Source organism: Staurois parvus, unplaced genomic scaffold (assembly GCF_062004578.1).
Source record: "Staurois parvus isolate SC_StPar_1 unplaced genomic scaffold, SC_StPar_1.0 ptg000362l, whole genome shotgun sequence".
Taxonomy (NCBI): Eukaryota; Metazoa; Chordata; class Amphibia; order Anura; family Ranidae; genus Staurois; species Staurois parvus.
The window spans coordinates 12364139-12387464 of NW_028318158.1; the positions used below are offsets into that span (position 1 = coordinate 12364139).

Consider the following 23326-nt stretch of genomic DNA (forward strand, 5'->3'; position numbering starts at 1 on the left):
ACGGGAAGTGTCAGTGTGATGGTTATAAGGTATGTGATGGACTAATATGCCCAGGCTCAATTTACCAAGGGTTTGGCAAATCTTGTTCAAAATTCGTCAAACCCAAACTGGGCGTGATCGAACGCTTTACAGCCTTGCATTCTGGTAAACCGATATGTTATGTAAACTTCTTTGGAGACACAGACGGCTTGCTCTCCAAATGATAATGCCTTCAGCCGTCTCACAGAAAACAGCACCGTTTTGTGTGTTTATAATCAGCAGTGCATTGCTCTGTGCAATGCCCCCAGACTTTGAAGTTAAACTAATAAAAGCAAATTATATTTTCAAACATATCTTCCTCAAGCATCCTTTCTGTTGTTCTTTTTCACGGTCATCATATTTAGCAACAGACTTTTTTGTGTTTATATTGTACATTATCTATAAATACTATGAGAATACTGCCATCTCCTGGCAAAAGCAGATGATGATCCACACAATCCGTTTACAAAATAAATAAATAGTAATTTTAAAAAATTATGAATAAATGAATAAAATTTATATATATATATATATATATATATATATATATATATATATATATATATATATATATATATATATACATACATACATACAGTGTGTGTGTTTGTTTAATTTTTAAAATTAATGATTATTTATTTATTTATTAAACGTAATGTGTGGGTCATCATCTGCTTTTTCCGGGAGATGTAAGTATTTATTTTTATTTTTTTTAGCACAATATAAAACAAAGAAAATAAAAAGGCTACTCAAATGTCAATGAACTCGCCAAAGGCTCTTAGACTTCTTGTCTTCATCCAAAAATTAAGCTTTTGGTTGCAACTTTAAAGTGGGTATTTCAGTAACTTTACAATTCAGTACAGAGTATCCTTTTTTTCCAAAAAGTTTTAATTTTGATAATTACAAATCAGTCCAAATACCCCAGTCGAGTGGCTTAGGCTGATGTAATAATATCAATCTGCTGCAAGCAGGAGAAATAATTTCTCTCCTCCCTAGTGGTCATACTGTGCAGCAAGACACAAGACGAGAGGCTGCAGTTGGGGCTGATCTGTGTCAGACATTTGTGACCACATTCAAAAATTGCACCGCCACCAAGTTTTTACATATCCACGAGCCAGCATTTCAGTCCATGAAGTATATGGTGACACTGGATGGTGCCAGATCAAAGACGGCATCATCCTTCTGGGAAGAAAAGCAAATGAAGACATTGTCAGAGGGAATACTGTGATCTCTGTTAGAGATAATTACTGGAAGTGTCACACATATTATTTAGCATCTGTAACCTTCACATGAAAAAATACATTTTCTATATTATCCTAAATGTAACCCTGGAATAATTGTTTGTGTTCCCTAGATTAAATATAAAAACAGAACAGAGGACATTGTCCGAGTATGGAATCCTTGGGGTCAGGGTGAATGGAATGGACGCTGGAGTGATCGGTGAGATGAATATTATTGTACCTTTATTTGAATTTGCATAAAACAGAGGAGTATATGTAACAATGATTTATTGGACAATCCCTACACTGAATAACTAATGGGTAAGTCACCCCAGTGAGCTTCAATAGAATTCACTCTGCATTCCACAGTCACTTTCACCCTATTTACTGTATGCCAGGTGAATGTTGTCAACTGCTGTTGAATCTCAGATGTACATTATGGGTGAAGAATTGGACTGCGTTTGCCATCGAATCTGCTGGGAATACAATTTCAACACTAAGAAGGTTAAACGACATGAATGACATTTAGTTTTATGTACAACATAGAAAAAAACTTGATCTCCCTCCTAGACCTAACCTAAAGCTAAGATGGGGGTCCCCCTCCCAAAGTAGTTGTGCCTGATGCTGATGGACACTGAGTTCTTTGCCATCCTTGGTGCCCAGTAAGGGGTGCAGGCAAGGGGGGAGACTTATGGTATGTACCGCCTACCCCTTTTCCCCAATGAGTTTTGTCATTTATACTTTTACTTGCACATTGAACTGGTTAATGGTCAACAGTCCAGTTCAGTTCACCTGGTTGTGGATGAACATCAACTTGCCACATACAGTATGGGATGTGGGTAGGTGGCGCATACCTTCCCCCTTTCCTGGCAGCTCCTCATGAGCACCAGGCGGGGAAAAGGTCCCTGTTTTTACAGAAACCCCTCTCAACACACCCCAAATGTTCAAATGCTGAGGAATATGCAGGCTAATATCAGCATAGCAAGGAGGCTGCTGGTGCTGTACTGGTTTGCATGTGTATATATATATATATATATATATATATTTATAAAATTAACTGCTTGTCCGCTGCCTTATAGTAGAATTACTGCTACAGGGTGGCAGATATATATATACGTGATTTGCATTTCCGGGTAGGGGGCACACACGCGCCACCCTACCCATGCCGCAATAGTCGGCTAGGCATGTCAATCACTGGGTTCCCTGCTGGCACCCGGTGGCACCCGGTGATCGCTGTGCAAAGCTGACAGGGGAGAGACCTGTGTGTAAACAAAACAAGTCTCCCTCCTGCCAGAAATGACATGCTGCTTTGTATGTCTCTGCACAGCAGAGACATACAAAGCAGCATGCCTCTCTAGTAAAACACACACACAGCACACAGTTAACCCTTTGATTGCCCAAACGTTAACCCCTTCCTGCCCAGTGTCATTAGTACAGTGTCAGTGATTTTTTATTAGCACTGATCACTGTATTAGTGTCACTGGGGATGTCAGTGGCAGTTAGTTCCCACCCAGTGTCAGAATGCCTCCTCCAGTCCCGCTATAAATCACTGATGGCCGCCATTACTAGTATAAAAAAAAATCCCAGTATATGTACCGCCATTTGTAGATGCTATAACTTTCACATAAACCAATTAATTTACACATATTGGGATTTTTATTTAGCAAAGACATGTAGCAGAATACATTTTGGCCCAAATTTATGACGAAATTGGATTTTTTAAATTTATTTACTGGATATGTTTTATAGCAAAAAGTCAGAAATATAGGTTTGTTTTCAAAATTGTCGGTCTTTTTTTGTTTATAGCGCAAAAAATAAAAAGCGCACAGGTGATCAAATACCACCAATAGAAAGCTATATTTGTGGGGGAAAAAGTACATAAATTTCAGCATTGTATGACCAAGCAATTGTCAGTCAAAGTAACGCAGCGCCGTATCACAAAAAATGGCCTGGTCAGGATGGGGGGTTAATCCTCTGGAGGGCAAGTGGTTAAAGCGGAGTTCCAGCTGAAGAAAAAAAATAAAACTTTTAAAATACAGCCACTTACCTGTCCCTCAGTCCAGCGGTGTCCTCACCACAGCTGGTTTCACCGGCCATCTTCTATCCCTGGCGCTGGCATCTTCAGTGTGGGCACCCGGCTGTGACAGCTTGCGGCTTCACAGCCGTGTGCCCACTGTGCATTGTGAATGGCCCCTTAGTCTTCTGGGACCTGTCACGTGTCCCAGAAGACTACAGGGAAGGAGGGGGGAAGACAACTTCTGCTTCTGATTAACCTAGGTGATCACAGCTGAAGTTGGAGCGAGTATCTGTCAAATTCGGGCACCCCCCCCCCCCCCCCCGCATGCTCCTCAAGGGTGCCGATCCTCAATGGGGAGTGGGAGACAAAGACTTAAAGTGGAACTTCCTCTTTTGAGTGGAGCTCCGCTTTAAGTATAATTAACAGAAATTGCAAATCTTTTGTCCACTAAGAAACTGCACGTATACCTTATAATTGTGCATTTGCTGTTTCCATTAGGCTTTAAAACCTTCCTAAAAAATGCACGTGTGAAGGGGACCTTGGCCAATCATGCATGGAATTACCACTAGAGAGCAGAGCTATAACTTGTGTGTGATAGCATCCTACAACTACGATTGAGCAAGTAGGGAGAAAAGATGAGAAGTGTGAATCGAAATGATGTTCTAGTGAACTTACACTAATGACACAAAATGCCCAATAGTTCCCCTTTAATGGCAGTTAAACTCAGATATATTTCTAATCCATTAACAGAGAAAATATTGCACACCCCTCATGTAATTATATGGCTGCCAGTGGAAGTAATTGATGCTCTTGATGTGGAAATAATGAGTCTTCTCAGAATGACTGTTTATCTCACTGCAGGCTGTTCGAAGTAAAAATAAATATACACTATAAGTTCTGGCATATCTTATAAAATCTCATTATTAGCAAATTGCAGTAGTGGATACAATGTCTGATACTTAAAGACCCCCCAAAAAAATTACAAGAAGCAGCAAAAAAGGAAATGGGAGACTTGGAGGAGGCTGAGAGCAAAAAGAACCTTTTGAGTTAGGAATATATACCTGAATAGAACTTTTAATTATTTAAACCAGAGGTCAGTGTCACTGAAAAAGACATGTCAAAATGATCAGCAGATCCAAACTTTAACCAAATCAAGTTATTTGAAAATCTTGACTTTTGCTATAAAGTCACACTTTGCTCCTCCCCTTGCTGCCTTCTCGGCTTTCCTACTGTACATTACACTGTTCAACAGGTAAAAAGTTTTGGGCATAAAATTAGCTAATCTTACATAATTTTGGGGTGCTGAAAATGAAAATGACCCTAAAAAATGTTGATTGGCTCTAGTTTCCATGATATATTCACCCATCTAATGACGTAAGCCATTCAAAATTATGATGCAACTTCAGCTGCATATTGCGCAATTGATACTGGCGACCAATAGAAAATTGCATGTATACTGAGATGATGCAATATTAGCCTTTAATTGCATCACTTCACTGCATAAAAGCTGCAGTATCTGTAGCTGATTGTAGTTTGACAGCGTCTTTACATTTCGTTTTATGCTTATATAGGCTACTCAGTAATGCCTCGAACTTGTGTGAATAAAGCAGATAATTTCTGCTATATCTGCGGTGAAATAACTTTTATCTCACAAAAAAGGAGGATAACAGGAATGATTAAGAAAGCCTACAACTTGTATTTTGGCTGCAAGATAGGAGACCAGGACAAGAGCTGGGCACCACATATATGCTGCAATTCTTGTGGGACGGCACTGGAGCAATGGTTGAATGGAAAAAAGGCATCTATGCCTTTCGCTGTGCCAATGATTTGGAGAGAGCCAACAGATCATGTTAGTAATTGTTACTTTTGTATGGTGCCTCCAACAAAAGGGCTAAATAAGAAGAAAAAGTTATCTGTGCACTATCCAAATATTCCATCGGCAATACGTCCAGTTCCTCATGGAGAGGGGCTACCAATTCCTAAAGCACCAGAATCCTTCGTGGTTGAGTCAAGTGAGGAAGAACCTGAAGCGTGTAGTCATCAACCGTCAACCTCACATGACCCAGACTTTCTTCCATCCACACCCACTGAACCACACCTCATTACACAAGTGGAATTGAGCGATCTTATCAGAGACCTGGATCTTCCCAAGAACAAGGCAGAGCTTTTGGGGTCAAGACTACAACAGTGGAATCTCCTAGCAAGTGATGTTCGTATGGTGGATATACTAAGTACTGCTGCTTCCTCTGTGAGTGGGACAGTCGTGCGAGAGAAATGCACTATGCCAAAAGAGACTGGCCATTACGCCAGTCATTGCAGCCTGGAGAAAAAAATGTTAACTATCCAGCACTTGTAGACAGCAATAAGATCTTATTACCTCCATTACACATCAAGTTGGGATTAATGAAAAACTTTGTTAAGGCAATGGACAAGAATAAAGCAGGTTTCAAGTACCTGATTAGCAAATTTCCAGCACTTAGTGCTGCAAAAATAAATGAAGGAGTCTTTGTTGGGCCACAGATTCGTAAACTTATTCATGATGATGAGTTTCTTTCTCTGTTGCGTGGAAAGGAAAAGGCTGCCTGGACAGCATTTGTATCAGTGACATCAAATTTTCTTGGAAACAATAAAACACCAGACTACAAGAAAGTGGTAGAAAAACTCATCCAGACTTACAGAAATCTGGGTTGCAACGTGTCTCTAAAAATTCATTTTCTACATTCGCATCTGGATTTTTTCCCACCAAACTGTGGAGCAGTGAGTGATGAACACGGAGAGCGCTTCCATCAAGACATTGCAGCTATGGAAAGAAGATATCAAGGTAAATGGAGCCCATCAATGCTTGCTGACTATTGCTGGACAGTTGTAAGAGATAGCCCTTTCCTCGAATACAAGAGAAAAGCCAAGAGAAGCAAAACCGACACAAACTGAAGACAAAACTAGTGAGAATCCTAAGTATTAAAATGATTCAACTTAGCTTATGGCTATAATTTTTCTTGGTAATCCTATGCAATATATTATGCCATTTAGGCTTTGTTATGTAGTCAATATCACTTGCTTTATATTTGTGGAAAGACATCTTTCTATATAATTATTGTGCATTATGTAGTCATTACGCCTATAGTAGAAAACTTTCCGTTTACAGAAAAACTAGAGCCAATTGACAAATTTCATTGTTATATTTGAACTCAGAATGTGAAATTCATGAAGAAATGGATCCTTTTGTTTCCAAAACTGGCAAAAAATAAAAATTTGTTGAACAGTTGGAGTTAATTGTCAGTCAAAATATCACATCGCTGAAAAATGGGAAAAATGATCTGGAAATGAAGGGGTTAATATAATATAAATAAATATGTTTGTTTTAATATGAGCATCTGGCTAATACCTGAATCTATCTGAATGGACAATGTAGTGATATTCTTTCATAAGTAGCGATTGCCTGAATGGTTACACATGTATATGGAGCTCTTCGATTATTGCAGTTAGGTAACTTGGTGACAGCATTTATTATTCCCTTCCCTAGGAGCGGCGGAGTTATAGTTTATTTTCACTTTGTGCTAACATAAATATTTTTTACTTCATACCCACAATGTGATGATGTGAATGGTGAACGAATGTACTTTGTGCTCAGCGCATCATTTGACCTTTTTCAGTTCCCCGCAATGGGATAGAGTCCAACCAGAAGTAAGGAGACGGCTCAACGTTGAAAGGAACGATGGGGAATTCTGGTAGGTCTACTTATTACCTTTTCCATTTTGATAAGTGGACCAAATGTTTCCTTAGCCCTGGTTCACATCGGTGGGACTTGTCATGCAATTTGACAGTTTCCAACTATTTGCACCCTATTGTCGGCAATGGAACCGTTCAAATCTGTGTGACTCTAACTTTGCGTTTTCACACTCATTGGAAAAAAAGGTCCCTGCACTTTTTTTTTTCTAGATTTCAGGTGCAACTTGCATAGACATCTGTGCAGGAAGTTGCACAGATGTTATCCAAATCATACCTGAAATCACACTGACAAGAGGTTTTGAAATCGTGAAACTTAAAGCGAAGTCACACAATTTAAAAGTCAGATCCAGTGTGAACCAGAACTTAAAACCAAACTCCGGGATCCCAAATCTGTCCCCCCTCCTGCCTAAAAGTCGTATCCCACATGGAAGAAAAATATAGTTGAAATATATTTTAAAAATATTCTTCCCAAATATATTGCCATATATTTGAAATGCTACAATGTTGGCCATATTCAATATATTTCAAATATAAATATATATATATATATATATATACACACTGCATGTTGAAATGTGTTTTTATTAACAAATATATGAAAAATATTTTGAAAAATACATTTCAAATATACTGTATGTCTTTAAAAAAACACATCCACATTTCTGGAATGCATTTACAATAATGTGTAAAAATACATGTTAAAATGACTTTTTTATATGTTAAAAAAAATCTGAAGAATATATTTTAAAAAATATATTTTTAAAAATATATTTTTCAGATGTTTTTTAACATATAAAAAAATCATTTTAACATATATTTTTACAAATGCTTGTAAATGCATTCCAAAAATGTAGATCTGTATTTTTAAAGACATACAGTATATTTGAAATGTATTTTTAAAAATATTTTTCATATATTTTGTAATTAAAATGCATTTCAACATGCAGTATATATATATATCTATATATATATACATATATATATACATATATATATATATATATATATATATATATATATATATATATATAATTTATTTTTTTTTTTTTAAATATATTGAACATGGCCAAAATTTTAGCATTTCAAATATATGGTAATATATTTGGGAAGAATATTTTAAAAATATATTTCAAATATATTTTTCTTCCATATGGGATGTGCTGTATGGTTTTCTTTTTTTTTTTTTTTGATGGTCACTTTTGTTGGAATACAATGTTCATGTATTTTTTTTTTACACCAACCACATCAGTATAATTATTCAGTAGAGATATATTCCTCAACCAGTAGATGTTAGTGTTTAGACGTTTGTAGCTGCATCTATGGCTACACTCTGTCTTTTCTCTGTAATGAAGTTCCTGTTTCCTGTTTGCAGATAAGCAGCAGATAAACACATGTGGACTGTGCCCTGTCTGTTTTGTAGGGCTATATACAGAATCTTTAACAACTTTTGATCACTTTCATCTTGTGTCAATATCATTCAGCTTCAATTTAGAGGTTTTCAATAGCAGTTTTTCTGCTACTAGATATCCTCAGTCTGACAGCCATCTTTATTTATCCCACTTTCATTGAGCCCAGGCCATCCTGAATCTACTCTCAACCTGTGAATGGACTGTGAAAGGAGAAGCAGCACAGTGATGAGTTCATCTCCCTGTCATCTTGAACTGTCCTCCCACCAGCATGCTTTTTGTTAGCACATGAAATAATTGGCTGCTTGTGCTGCTTCTTTCTCAGACCTGCTATGGAGAGACTGTGTGAGAGGCTGATACCAGGTCTGGTACTTACACTGCTTGTAATTAAATTACACATTTAAAGGTGTAATAATGATCACAGAGCTGCATTGATTTATGTCTTTTATATCTATAATATAACTTTAAAAAAGAACAGTACTATAACTGTTACTGAAAAACTGCTTGTGTATCTCAATATATACAATAAATCAAAAGCGCATACCCATAAAATACGCGGAAATCTAAGCAAAGTGCGTTAAGTGCTGAACAGTGCCATCCAAAAAGTGCTAAAATAGTCCATAGACTGTCTTGTGCTTTATGTGCCCACTCACTAACAGGTATTGACCATTTATTTCTTATAAGTAACTCCATATGTGCCAATATTCAATTTATTTCCGCTGATGGACTCCACTCTCCTTTATTTGCATAACCTCCAGAAACTTTACAGGAACAGCATAACTCTGTATCCACATATGGTGTCATAAATGACAGACCAGGGAAGCGATCAGAGTGCAATATGTTTTATTAATAAAATCCCCAAAAACACAAAGTATTGCACTCACATAAATCTGTGCCCTCCTGGTGCCGCTGCTTCATACTGCTATGGATCCAGCATGTGTCCCAATTGGTGGAAGTGATTTCACAACTAGAAGTCTTACCTCTACGCATTTCGTCACACACAGGACAGCATCATCTGGAGGCAAATATATAGTTTATATATAGTTATCACTATCTATTACAAATTGTCCACATTTTGAAGCAGCAGCTATTTGCACAGAATTTAGTATTTAGTAGTATATTTATTTGCCATAGTTTTTCACCTACAGTGCAGGTGTTTTTGGTTGTATTATCTTTTATATCTGCCTACAGTTCAATTTAACATTTACACATTATTTTGAAAATGTACATTTTTAATTATTTGTTCACAGGATGTCCTGCCCAGATTTCATGCAAAATTTCAGCCAAGTGAACATCTGCAACCATTCCCCAACCTACTTAGATTTCGAAAACCCTCAGCATGTCTGGGAGTCCACCAGTTACTACAATCAGTGGGTGAGGGGAAGCACCGCGGGTGGCTGCAACACCGCAGGTTGGTCTTCAATACCTAACCTAACCAGTTTGCCCACAGTTTGGAGATCCACAGTTCATAAGCTCCTTCACTCATGCTGTGCTCTCCATGTGTGAACAGCTATGGAATGACAGCTGTCACTATTGGGGATTATGGGAAGATCCTATCTCGGCTGTCCTGACAGGAGTGTATTAAGGTGTATTATATGCTGATAAAAAGTAATCCTTCTAGGGCTAAGCAGAATAATTTAGGGCTAATTAAGTTTCAAAATCCATTTGTAAAAAAATGTTGAAACTTAAGCAGAACATCTCATCACTCACTGAGCTGCTTAAGTGCAAATGAAAAAGAACACTTGCCATTTGTTGTCTTGTTTAGAGGGTGTGCTTTTTGGGTGCATTTTATTGTAGTTTATTTTATTTATTATTCTATTTCTGTTTTTTCTAAGTTTTTGGTTGTTATTTGTTGTACTGTCATTTGCCATCTGTTTTTCTTTAATTAAAAAACGAAATTACAGAGGCTAATGGGGGATACAACAATGGGTCAAAAAAAGTTAAAATGATATTCTCCAACCCTTAGGAATTCTTGAAGCCAATTGCATACCTCAAAAGCCACCAAAACCAACCAAATCCTGCCTTCCCTACTGACTCCAAGGCATTGTGCCAAACTGTGAAATTTAATTGAAATTTTCCAAATTCCATTGACATTTTGGGCAACTGTGCCATACAGTAGAGCCATCTTGGCTTCTTCATACAGTCTGATTTCTGGTGTATATGGGATAATTGCAAGCTAATATAAAGATTTTAAGGTATTATTATTTTTATTAGTGGTTTTATGAAAACAGATTCTGGCTCCATAGGCTCGTTCAGGGATAATCATTATAGAGCTCTTGTTGTTGATAAGACCAGTGAGCACCCCCTTTTTAGTGCCCATTTGTATGAGATCTACAAGTCAGATTTTTTATAAAAAGAACACTTTCTAATTTTTCAGAGGACTTGTGGAAGAATCCCCAGTATGTGATCACAGTTTCAGAAACACAGAAGATAGGATACAATGTCACTGTGGCTCTTATGCAGAGTCTGACCAACGAGAGGAAGTACAATCCCCGCTGGTTACCAATTGGATTTGCCTTTTGCAAGGTTTGGTAAATCATTACAATATACTATTATGCTGGTCTATCTATCTATCTATCTATCTATCTATCTATCTATCTATCTATCTATCTATGGCTTTTTTCTCAGAGAATAGGTGCAAGAAACCCTGCCCTCCCTTCTGAGTCCTCCCTTATTTCCACCCCCTACCCACCTCCAAGCACCATCCTTTGCCCCCCCATCCCCCCCACCACCACCACATACACACACATACACACACACACACCTCCCAGTACTGCTCCTTTTAGAGAATTCAGAGCCAAGTATAATTTTGTAAGGAATTTGTTAATAATAACAAGAAAAGCAGTAAAATAGATCCCCTGCAGCAAGCAACAATAGATTCCCCCAGCAACAATGGACCCCCACAGCAAAATACCACCCCAGCAACAATAGACCCCAAACAGCAACAACAGATCTCCCATCAGCAAGCAATAATAGACCCCTCCCTAATAATTAGATCCCTTCCAGCAACAATTGACCTCCCAGCAGCAATAGATCCCTCTCCAGCAATAATAGACCACCTTTCAAAAATAGGTCCCCTCCGGTGACAATATATCTCTCAGCAGTCAGCATCAATAGACCCTCCAGCACACCCTGCACCCCTTGCCATTACATATATTCAGTGTTGGAGGTGCCGGAACTGTGTTTCCCTGGGTTCCTGCTGAAAAAAGTCCTGTATGTATGTATGTATCTATGTATCTATCTATCTACATATTTCTAGCAAACCAAAATCTAATACCGGTCTCTGTCTGTTTTTGCAGGTTACCCCCAAGGTAAGAAACGGTTTCATTTAATACCTAGCTACAAAAATAGTAATGTGCTTTTTCAATGTTTATACACTGCTAAAAAAATTAAAGGAACACTGAAAACACATCAGATCTCAATGGGGAAAAATATCATGCTGGATATCTATACTGATATGGACTGGGTAATGTGTTAGGAACATAAGGATGCCCCATCCTTTGATGGAAAATTATCAACCTACAGAGGACTGAATTCAAAGACACCCCGAAAATCAAAGTGAAAATATGATGCAGCAGGCTAGTCCATTTTGCTGAAATTTTATTGCAGCAACTTAAAATGGTACTCAATAGTTTGTATGGCTTTATGCATGCCTGACAATGTCGGGGCATGCTCCTAATGAGATGATGGATGGTGTCCTGAGGTATTTTCTCCCAGATCTGGACAAGGGCATCACTGAGCTCCTGGACAGTCTGAGGTGCAACCTGGCGAGGGGATGGACCGAAACATGATATCCCAGAAGTGTTCTATTGGATTTAGGTCCGGCAAGCATGGGGGTCATTCAATGGTATCAATTCTGTCATCCTCCAGGAACTGCCAGCATACTGTTGCCACATAAGGCCAGGCATTGTTGTGCCCCAGGAGGAACCCAGGACCCACTGCACCAGCGTAGAGTCTGACAATGGGTCCAAGGATTTCATTCCAATACTTAATGGCAGTCAGGGTACCATTGTCTAGCCTGTAGAGGTCTGTGTGTCCCTCCATGGATATGCCTCCCCAGACCATCACTGACCCACTATCAAAAACGGTCACGCTGAACAATGTTACTGGCAGCATAACATTCTCCACGCCTTTCCAGACCCTTTCACATCTGCCATGTGTTCAGGGTGAACCTGCTGTCATCTGTGAAAAGCACATGGCACCAGTGGCAGACCTGTCAATTCTGGTGTTCAATGCCAAATGCCAATCAAGCTCTATGGTGCCGAGCAGTGAGTACAGGGCTCACTAGAGGACATTGGGCCCTCAGGCCACCCTCATGAAGTCTGTTTCTGATTGTTTGGTCACAGACATTCACACCGGTGGCCTGCTAGAGGTCATTTTGTAGGACTCTGGCAGTGATCATCCTGTTCCTTCTTGCACAAAGGAGCAGATACTGGTCCTGCTGATGGGTTACGGACCTTCCACAGCCCTGTCCAGCTCTCCTAGAGTAACTGCCTGTCTCCTGGAATCTCCTTCATGCTCTTGAGACTGTGCTGGGAGGCACAACTAACCTTCTGGCAATGGCACGTATTGATGTGCCATCCTGGAGGAGTTGGACTGCCTGTGCAACCTCTGTAGGGTCCAGGTATCGCCTCATGCTACCAGTATCGCCTCATGCTGACCCTAGCCAAATGCAAAACTAGTGAAAAACAGTCAGAAAAGATGAGTAGGGAAAAAAATGTCAGTGGCCTCCACCTGTAAAACCATTTCCTGATTTGGAGGTCATCTCATTGTTGCCCATCTAGTGCACCTGTTAATGTAATTAACACCAAAGCAGCTGAAACTGACAAACACCCTCTGCTACTTAAGTGACCAGATCAATATCCCAGGAGTTTAATTGACTTGATATACTCTGATTAAAAGGTGTTCCTTTAATTTTTTTGAGCAGTGTATAATAAATTTACTTACAATTCCTGAAAGCAGATGTGTATTGTAACATAACACCCCAGAATAGAAAATGATAGATTCTTACCATTTCCTGTATGCATTGTTTATTCCCTGAGGCTGCAGTAAGCTGTACTATGCATGATTACCAATTACAATCAAATTAAAGTGTACATCAGGGCCCCTTAAAGATGCTGCGAGTGCAGAAAAATACCCATTCATCTGCAAGAAATGCATTGAGCTCCTAAGGCTTTGTGCACATGGGGGACAGAGAAAATGGCAGTTGATCCGCGTTCATATTGTCAAGTTAAAATTGCAGGCAGACATGTCTGTACACATCGTTGTGGTGGTGGTTAAGCATGTCACTAATTTTTAGACTGATCACCATCCATCTGGTTCATCTCTAGACCCAGCACTGATAGTTTATTCCCAAACTGTACTAAAAAACTGTCCATTGTCATTCTTACATATGGTCTCACCGGCCAAATATTGCGGCCATTCCTATTGTTAAACGCATTCTCGCATACAAAAAGAAAATACTTTTGGATGAATATTAGCCTTAGTAGTTTGTTAAAATAAAACAATAAGTAGTGCACATGTTACTGCAACACACATTGTTACGTGTATCAGCGCATCGCAGTGCCATTAATTTTGAACGGCACAACAACGCATTGAGGCAATGCAGCTCCGACGCACATTCCACAATGTCCCTATCAGACTCACCCTGTACATCAGAGTCCCTCTTACATCAGAGGGCCAGATAAAATATAAATATAAAAAAATATAAAAGATAAAAAGTTTGGAAACCCTTGGCTTAAATCATTCAATCCAATCAAAACCCTGTTTTGTTTTTAATTTCTCACATTCATGATTAGGTATCAAAAACTGAACAGAGCTTCAGCTAATGAACCAAGCAAAGTAAACAATTACTTTACTAAGTGCATTGTTTAATTTCCTTTAGTAAATCAACTTCAGTGCTCTTAGCTGAGGACGCATGTAAAAATATAGATTAGAGCTCCACCTGCAGGACAGAAGGAAAAAAAACAAATAGTAATATGAAATATTTCACACTTACTTATTGAATATTGGTATTGATACAGTGCCACCCATACTATGGCCAATTTAGAGCTACCAGTATGTCTTTGGAGTGTGGGAACCGATTACTCTCTCATATATATACAGTATATATGTGTGTGTGTATATATGCATATATATATATATGTGTGTGTGTGTGTGTATATATGGGTATATATATATATATATATGTGTACACAGAGAGACATACTTTTTTTTTAATACTGACCGTAGCATGTGATAATGCTGTAAGACGCAGTAAACCCATAGGAGTTCGCCTTATTCATCATGCCACTAAAGGTACTTAAAAGAGAAGTATGAGATTTAAGAAAAAAACCATTATAGTCACCTAGGTGGATGCAGCATTGACTCAGTGCTGCATCTGCCCCCCTGCTTTCTCTGCACAGAGAACTAAGCAATCAAACGCCACGATTGCTCAGCTCTTCCCTCCACTCTGACCAGAGAGCCATGACTATCAGTCACTGACTCTCTGCTTTGCCCCTCCAGCACTTACTGGAGGGGGGTGGTAGTGGCTGATTCAGGCTCTCTGAGACACTGAGCCAGCTGTTGGTCCAACTTTAAAGTTGAGACCTTTCTGCAGCCTGGACTGGTTGTGTGATGTCAGCCAACAGCATCCTTCAGCCCACTTGCGGCTGAAAACGGGTCACAGGAGTACAGAATTAACTGCATCCCTGTGATCCATAGAAGTACAGCCAAAAAAAACTTTGGTTATACTTGTTAATTATGCTAGAAAAAAAATGTAGGTGCATGTTTAGATTGAAAAAGTGTGTAGTATATCCCTGTGCAGCTAGTATAAAGAAACTCCGTTCTAGAGCAGGCTAGCACTTTTATGTGTTTCACATATATCCACAAATTATTATTATTATTATTATTATTACATCGAGTTTATATAGCGCCAAAGGGTTTGCTCAGCGCTGTACAATAGAGGGGGGGACAATACATGAAACAGTACAGCAACAACAAACAGCACATGAGGGGTTAGAGGGCCCTACTCTTTTGAGCTTACAATTTAGGAGATTAAATCAAATAAAATAAAAAATAGTGCACCCCTCTACTAATTTTAAAATGTGTACATTTTGAAAACATTTAATCCGCTTACTTTTAATAATTTACAATATATTTACACACATATATGTACCCGAGGAAGTCTGTCCTGGACGCAACGCGTCAGGCAGGGTTGATCCATGACGTCATCATGCTAGTGGGTGGCTTGCCATGTATCCCATCGGGAGGACGGTAGAGTATCACAGCAGGAGTATTGCATTGCATTGTTTTTGGATATGATTTAATGTGTGTATTCCATTTTGACATGCGAGTGAGGTTTTAAAAGTATTTAATACATTTTACCATACAAAGGACACTAGATGTTCCTTCTTTGTATGTGGAGGATTACACAAACTATACATTTCTCTGGAGATTGTGATAGAGGTCTATGACGGAACGCCTGTCACTCCGATTGGGTGATTCCATCAGAGAACCGCTTCCTCGCCACTGGGACACAGGACCAAGGTATTATAGCAGGGCATTGCACCCAGGGCTGTGGATAGGGGGGTAGCACCAGTCCTCCTGTATGGGGCCAAAGCCAGCAAAGGGGCCCAGGCAGCTGGGTGAATCGGATGTGGGCAGGGAGGGTGATTGGCATGGCAGGGGGCAATTACTGGAACCAATCCCATGTATGGCTCTCTCTGTAGCTGAAAGCTGGCTTCTTCTTCTCTCCCTCCTGCTGGCTTTTAGCTGCTGCAGAGAGAGCCATAGAGGGGATTGGCTCTAGTAATTGCCTCCTTCTACACCCAATCACCCTCCCTGTGCACTATACGTTTCCCCCCTGTGTGCCCCCACCCTCCGCACTGCCGCTGGCCTCCCTCTTCTCCTTCCCACCAGCAACTGCAAGCACACAGTAGGATCCTTCAGGATGGAGAGTGGGGGGAGGGTTTAGTAAATATGTCACATTTACCAGCCCCTTCCTTTCCTGTATGACCACAATGAGTGATCAGTACCAATCACTCACTGTGTTCAATCATAACTATGTTTTGTTTTTGTTTTTTTTGGTGGGGGGGGGGGGCTGTCAGTTTGACTGTATGGGGCCCTATGGTTTCTAACAGCAGCCCTGATTGCAACCAAGACTAGGCAAGACTAGCTTGATACAAACTGGAACTCTTGAGAGAGATCGTCGATAAATATTTCTGTCCCAAATAGAGGAGCTTCTCCAACCCAGTCATATTACATCTTTCCATGCACTCCAGAAGGGAAGATTTACTGTCTTTATGCAGAGAATTAATCCAAGCCTCGCTCTCAGCATTTATCATGTTATTATCCAACATCACAGACTGATGCACTCTTTCCATGTGACCAGAGGCTGAACCAAGCTCTTTTCCATGCTCTGACCTGATGAAGCAAACAAAATCGCTGGTCTCCTCCATAAGCCATAATCAGTGGATAGAAGGCTAGCCTCTAGTCCCCTCCAAAAGCCCCTGTCCCAGTTAGGTCTGTCTGTCACAAGGTCCAAGTTGGCAAGGCACAGATGCCCACTGAATAGAATTGGAACACCATACAGACGCTTTGGACCTCCTGTAAGTTAGAGGGCAACAACTGAGAATGATTGCATATTTATTGGTTTCACACATTTGTGGTGCTGGAAATCACAGCAAGAGGTGGAGGTGTTTTGTAGTGCAAAGATAATTCTAAAGACACCGATCATTTGTGGATTGTTGCAAGAACACATGTATTGCAATTTTGATGGAACTTTATTGATGTTACGTTTCTTTTATAACACTATGGTATTTTGAAAGATTTCTGATGGGAGGTTTGCATGTGTGTTAAAGAGTATTTTATGTTGTGTGTATTGAATAATTACATATTTTGGAATTTTTGTATAGTAAGTGGATAGAAGGTTTTTACAATTTATACATTTAAAAATAATAGAGCACTACACTATTTTTTATATTATTTTTAAAGTGCATGTTTAGTCAAAGTTTTTCTTTTTAGATTTAGATTTTAGATTTAGTAGGAAAGGGTTAAAACCCCTGTTTATTTGATGATATCTTTAAACTTGCCCTCCAGAGGATTTACCCCCTTTCTGACCAGGGCATTTTTTTGCAAAACAGCGCTGCATTGCTTTAACTGACAATTGCACGGTCATGCTGCACCCAAATTAAATTTATGTCCTATTTTCCCCACAAATAGAGCTTTCTTTAGGTGTTATTTGATCGCCTCTGTATTTATTTTTTGCTCTATAGAAAAAAAAGACCGACAATTTTGAGAAAAAAACTATATTTTTGACATTTTGGTATTAAACATGTCCAGTAATAAAATGTTAAAAATCAAATTTTATCATAAATTTAAGCCAAAATGTATTCTGCTTTGTCTTTGCTTCAAAAAATCCCAATAAGTGTAAATTAATTGGTTTAAGTAAATGTTATAACATCTACAAATGGCGGTATAGATACTGGCTTTTTTTTTTCCTTAATACTAGTAATGGCGGCAATCAGCGACTTATAGCGGGACTGCGGCAGACATTCTGACACTGGGGGGGGACTAACTAACTGTCGTTGATATCTGCAGTGACACTGTACTAATGACAGTGGGCAGGAAGGGGCTAACATCTGGGGCGATCAAAGGGTTAACTGTGTGCTGTTTTACTGTGTGCTTTACACTGTAAGCACACTGCTATGCAGAGCCATACAAAGAAGTGTGCAGGAGCTGGCAGGGGAGAGATCTCTATTGTTTACATACAGGTTTCCCCCCCGTTGGTGACACGCAGTGATTTCCGGTTGCCGGCGGGGAATCACCGTCCGGAATCCAGTGTTCGTCAAGTTAGGCGTGGGTAGGGAGGCCTCCTCCCCGTTGGAGATCCTCGGTAATCACCGGGCGCCAACGGGGAATCACCGGCTGGGGCCTGGTGATTAACAGCTGCGACTGTGAATGGCGGTGCAGGTAGGGTGTGCGTGCCCCCTACCTGGAAATGCAAAAGCACATATATATATATATATATATATATGTGTGTGATTTTGCGCAACCCTGCCGCCCTGTAGCAGTATTTCTGCTACAGGGTGGTGAGAAAGTGATTAAGAAAATTTACCTTCTCTTTCAGCTACAGAGACTCTACAAGGAGTGGGAGGAGATTTCTCCAATGTTAGGGGACTCTTCTATCAGACAGTTGTCACTGCAAGAAGTGCTGTCACAGAAAATTATTCTCTCTATTTTAGATTTCCCATCACTTTTCAGTCTCTGTAACAATGGTCACCAGGACAAGTGGGGACACAGAAATACAAATTGTCATAGGTTCGGACCCTTTAACACTCCATCTAAAACTAAAAAATCTGGCTTTCATATCAGAATTGCCAGTTTGCTTTGCAAATTGAGTGCCATGAAAATGCTAATATTTTACTATTATTGATAAAAAAGTTTATTAATAAAAAAGATATAAAAAGGTCAGTTCATGAAGTTTTAGCAGCATTGAGTAAAATCATTATACTTTGCTTTAAGTTTAATACAAGCCTATATGCCTCCTTTTGACTTGCAGGGAACGAAGAACGGGTCACAGCAGAAATTCTCCCGCCAGCAAGCCACAGAAACAATAAACACCAATTTGGAGCGCGCACGAGAAGTCACCAAGTCATTTGTAGCTCCCCCTGGAACATATGTCATCTTACCCTTCACACAAAACAAGGGGCAGGAGTCGGAGTTTCTTCTGAGGATCTTCATGAAGACATCTCAGATTGCTGAGTAAGTATATTGTGCCATTGGTCTGTTTCAAGGGGCAAGTTTCTGATGCATGCAGCAAAGCCGCCCCACGAAATAGGTGCAGTGAGAATTCTTCCTTACTGATTTGTGGTTGTTTCTGCTGCTAATAGGGAACTGAGACAGCCAATTGCAATTGAATTCAGTTGTGGGTGTCTTTAAAAATCAGTAACCATTTGAGTGCGGGCATCAGTTTAAAGTGCTAGTAAAGTTACTTTTAAAAAAATTGCTGAACGGTAGGGTATTTATACCAGAAGAGATTCATTCTATCAGTCTCTCTTGCCATGAAAGCTTCCTCCTATCTGTTAGCCGTTGTGTACACTAAACCGCACATGTGCCGCTCAGCCTACATTTATGGCCTGAGGTCTGTGTCGCGGCCATGTGACTCACATGTGCGGGAGTGACATCATTACAACTCAGCCATTCAAGCGACCAAGACACGAAAGAAGGCCAGGCAAGCCTGGAATTTCCAGGGGGCCCGTCTGGTCAATTACACCACAGCGCTGGAGGGCTTCTTTGGCTGGAAAGTCTGCCAAAATGTGCTAATTCTTGGTGCACAATATCACATTCTGTCATAACCCACCTGGGGGGCCCTAAAAAAAAACTAGATTGGCCTTTTCTATGGCTTTAAACCAGCACAGGGAGATCTTTTGCATTGTGTTTACTCTGGAAGGGATGTGACCAGGGGCGGACTAACCATTCAAGCACTCGGGCACTGCCCAAGGTCAGTAGGGAGCCCCATGAAATGCCCCTGGTACCTTTTTATGTGCTTTTTTGGGTGTGCTTTGTGCAAGGACACAGGGGCCCCATGATCCCCTATTGCCCGGGGGCCCCATGATTTGTCAGTCCGCCCCTGGATGTGATGCCAAGAGTGATGTCAAAGAATTTCCTCCTGGTACAGAAGCTCACTGCTACTGTGATCTATTGTTGACTGGTTGCAATCAGCAATAGATCACTATTAGAAGCATACAGAATAGTCACATACAGTGGGTAAAGCACCCTCTATGGGACAAGTGGTTAATCCGACCAGTGGTGTATTCAGGTTTTGTGCTGTCCTAGGAAACACAAAAATTGCCTTCCACTACCACTGCCCCCGTTTCACCGGTCACCATCCCCCATGGCGAGAGAGAGAGAGACACTAACCTTCACAGCTCTTCACATCCACAGAAACGAGAGTAGGGCTGTGCATACACCGTCATGAAACCCTCAGCCTCTCTTGGAACCCACCAGGTCCCCATGCCACGCATGACCCTTCTTCCAAGGGGCAGTGCTGCCCCCCTTGAGATATGCCGCCCTAGCAAAATGCCTTGTTTGCCTTGCGGTAAATACACCCCTGAATCCGATAGCAAACAAGGCTTGGATCAGAGAGTGTAATTTAAAAGTTATTTTATTTTTATTCATGGCAAAAAAATTGCAATACATAAAAGCTAGTGGTAACGCATGGTGCTTAATTGCCACAACGTGTACAGAATGCTATTAGAAGCAACCTTCTGCTACAGTGCTGCATGGGGGGCTCTAGATCAAGGTCTTCACTGACCAGATCCAGAGCTATAGTGAAGAAAAAAAGTGTCAAAAATAGAACAAATAAATATATATACAGTTCATGTGGTGTGTATATTCACTGTATATCGATAGATACATAGATATATATATAGAGAGAGAGGAATTCTTCTACATATAATTGAAAATATTCCCCCCCAAATTAATAACCAGGTTGTCACAATAATGATGTTGGCTAATCTGGACAACATTTGTGTTCTCTGTGTAATCATCAACTGCGATGTCTTTCGAATTTTTAGCAATTGCAAACCTGTGAAAAAGTTGCAGTTGTGCTAATTTGTGCACCCGTCAACCCGACTTAATGTTATCTACACGTTTTACTAGCAATTTATGCAATCTGCTCTTTCCCTCTGATGCTGCCCCAGTGTAGCTTTGAAAGGGGAATAAAGCTCTTTTAAATCAAAACATGACATTACATAAACGTCATACTTATTTGATATCATTTTAATCAGTAGACGTTGTTGATTATGATTTGCATATATAAATGGGGGTGAAGGCTGCAGGTTGGGGTAAGGGTTGCAAGGAAAAAATTGCAGAAAAAAAATAAATTTTTTTTTACTATTTATTCTCTCCAAAAAACAAGGAAATAAAAGTATATGTATTTAGGTGACCAGATTGTATTTCTTAACTGCAGCAATGTTAGGGAAGTCACCAAGCTGACTAATAAAAAAGAAGTGCTATTGCGCTTATGGATATGCTACAATCTCCAACCACAACTTTCTACTGCAGCAGTTCTATATTGTGAACCTAAACACAAAAAACATAAAATCAAAAAGCCACATAGACCGCGCATATCCTGTGCATGTGTTCAGTACAGGGGCGGACTGACAACTCATGGGGCCCCCGGGCAATAGGGGATCATGGGGTCCCAGTGTCCTTGCCCAAACTCAAAAAAGCCTATGAAAAAGGTACCAGGGGCATCTCATGGGGCCCCCTACTGACCCCGGGCCCTCGGGCAGTGCCCGATTTTCCAAATGGTCAGTTCGCCCCTGGTTCAGTACGATATAAATCAGTCCCAAATAAGTGAAACAAGTGCAAAGTGCTGGTGTTCAACTTCTAATTCCATATCTTGATTGGTAAATCTTTCCAAGACACAAAAGGTGCTCCACTGTGCTCAAAACAGTGCCCCACATGGACTGACACTCACCCTCATCCAATGACCATCTATCTCTAGAATGGTCATTCACGCTTGCGGGACTATCCCAGTAACCCGAGTGTTGCAGTTTGTGACCACCTATCCTTAGAGTGGTCCGCGACAGATATTGGAAAATTCCAGGAAGCCAGCTGCCTCCTCACATTTGCATTCTTGTCACAATCCTGGTGTATACCTGCTGTTGAATTTTGTTTGTTTTCAAAAACAGCTCTGCTGGGCATCCCTACGCTCCACAGAGCCTCCTCATCGCTCTCTCTGACTCTCTCGCTCTCTCTGACCAAGCTCTCTGACAGTCTTGGATCACCAAAACTGTGAGAATGAAGAGAGGACCAGATGTGTGGTTGACAATTCAGTTCAATTTTTATTTGTCATGAGTGGAAACTATATGCTTTACAGGCCCCCCTTTATAATGGCTTCAAATACATAGATACCGACATTAGGCTGCTGGATCAACACCGCTCACAGTCTGCCTTTCAACTGTTCATTTTCAAGGCAGGTGAGCTTTCCCTAACTAAGCCCTCTTCATGGATTAGTCCCACCCATACACCATTCCTAATATGTTGGGATAGCCCATCTCACCATCGATCATGGGTTGCCCTACCTCTAAATATACACAAGATTCTTTAAAATAATGCCTTTTTGAGTTAAAAAGCAAATAACGTTGATGCTGTAATCCCAGGATATGACCCAAGGCAAAGCTTTGTCATGACAGAGGGCCAAGATATGGGACCTTTCCAGCAAAGGACAGTTGGCATCTATGCAAATAATATATAACACTTTCATTTGAATTGTACATACAGTAAATAAATACATGATATAAATGAGACACAGAGTAAAAGGCAATGTGGAACATAAAAGGTTTGGAAATAGGACACAGAAAGGTAATAAGTGGATCAGTTCCATATACAGTTGTGTCCAAAATTATTCAACCCCCACTGAAATTGAGTGTTTTGGCCAGTTTGACATTGCTTTTGATCATTCAGTCATCTTGCTTACATTTACATTAAAGAGGCACTTGTAGGTCAGACAAATATAACATAACAGTTATAATGAAATAACCACAAATGTCTTTTCTGTGCTCACAGCATTATCAGTTTTATTCAACCCCCAAGTGACATTCAATCTTAGTACTTAGTACAGCATCCTTTTACAGTTATAACAGCTTTTAAACGTGAAGCATAGCTTGACACAAGTGTCTTGCAGCGATCTACGGGTATCTTCGCCCATTCTTCATGGGCAAAGGCCTCCAGTTCAGTCACATTCTTAGGCTTGCGCACTGCAACTGCTTTCTTTAAGTCCCACCAGAGGTTCTCAATCGGATTTAAGTCTGGTGACTGCGATGGCCACTCCAAAATGTTCCAGCCTTTCCTCTGCAACCATGCTCTAGTGGACTTGGAGGTATGCTTGGGATCATTGTCCTGTTGAAAGGTCCAACGTCTCCCAAGCCTCAGGTGTGTGACGGACT

At 40.2% G+C, this 23326-nt stretch overlaps 1 protein-coding gene across 1 annotated transcript in view; it reads left to right on the forward strand.

The window, feature by feature from the left end:
• The window catches only part of LOC149456446 (calpain-13-like), a 151844-nt gene that overhangs the window by 81881 nt on the left and 46637 nt on the right, over window positions 1-23326 (forward strand). The window contains exons 8-13 of the mRNA XM_089685120.1: window positions 1373-1458; window positions 6909-6983; window positions 9641-9801; window positions 10768-10916; window positions 11690-11701; window positions 18931-19133. Of these exons, the coding sequence (XP_089541246.1) occupies window positions 1373-1458; window positions 6909-6983; window positions 9641-9801; window positions 10768-10916; window positions 11690-11701; window positions 18931-19133 (686 nt within the window). The remainder of the gene's footprint in view (window positions 1-1372; window positions 1459-6908; window positions 6984-9640; window positions 9802-10767; window positions 10917-11689; window positions 11702-18930; window positions 19134-23326) is intronic.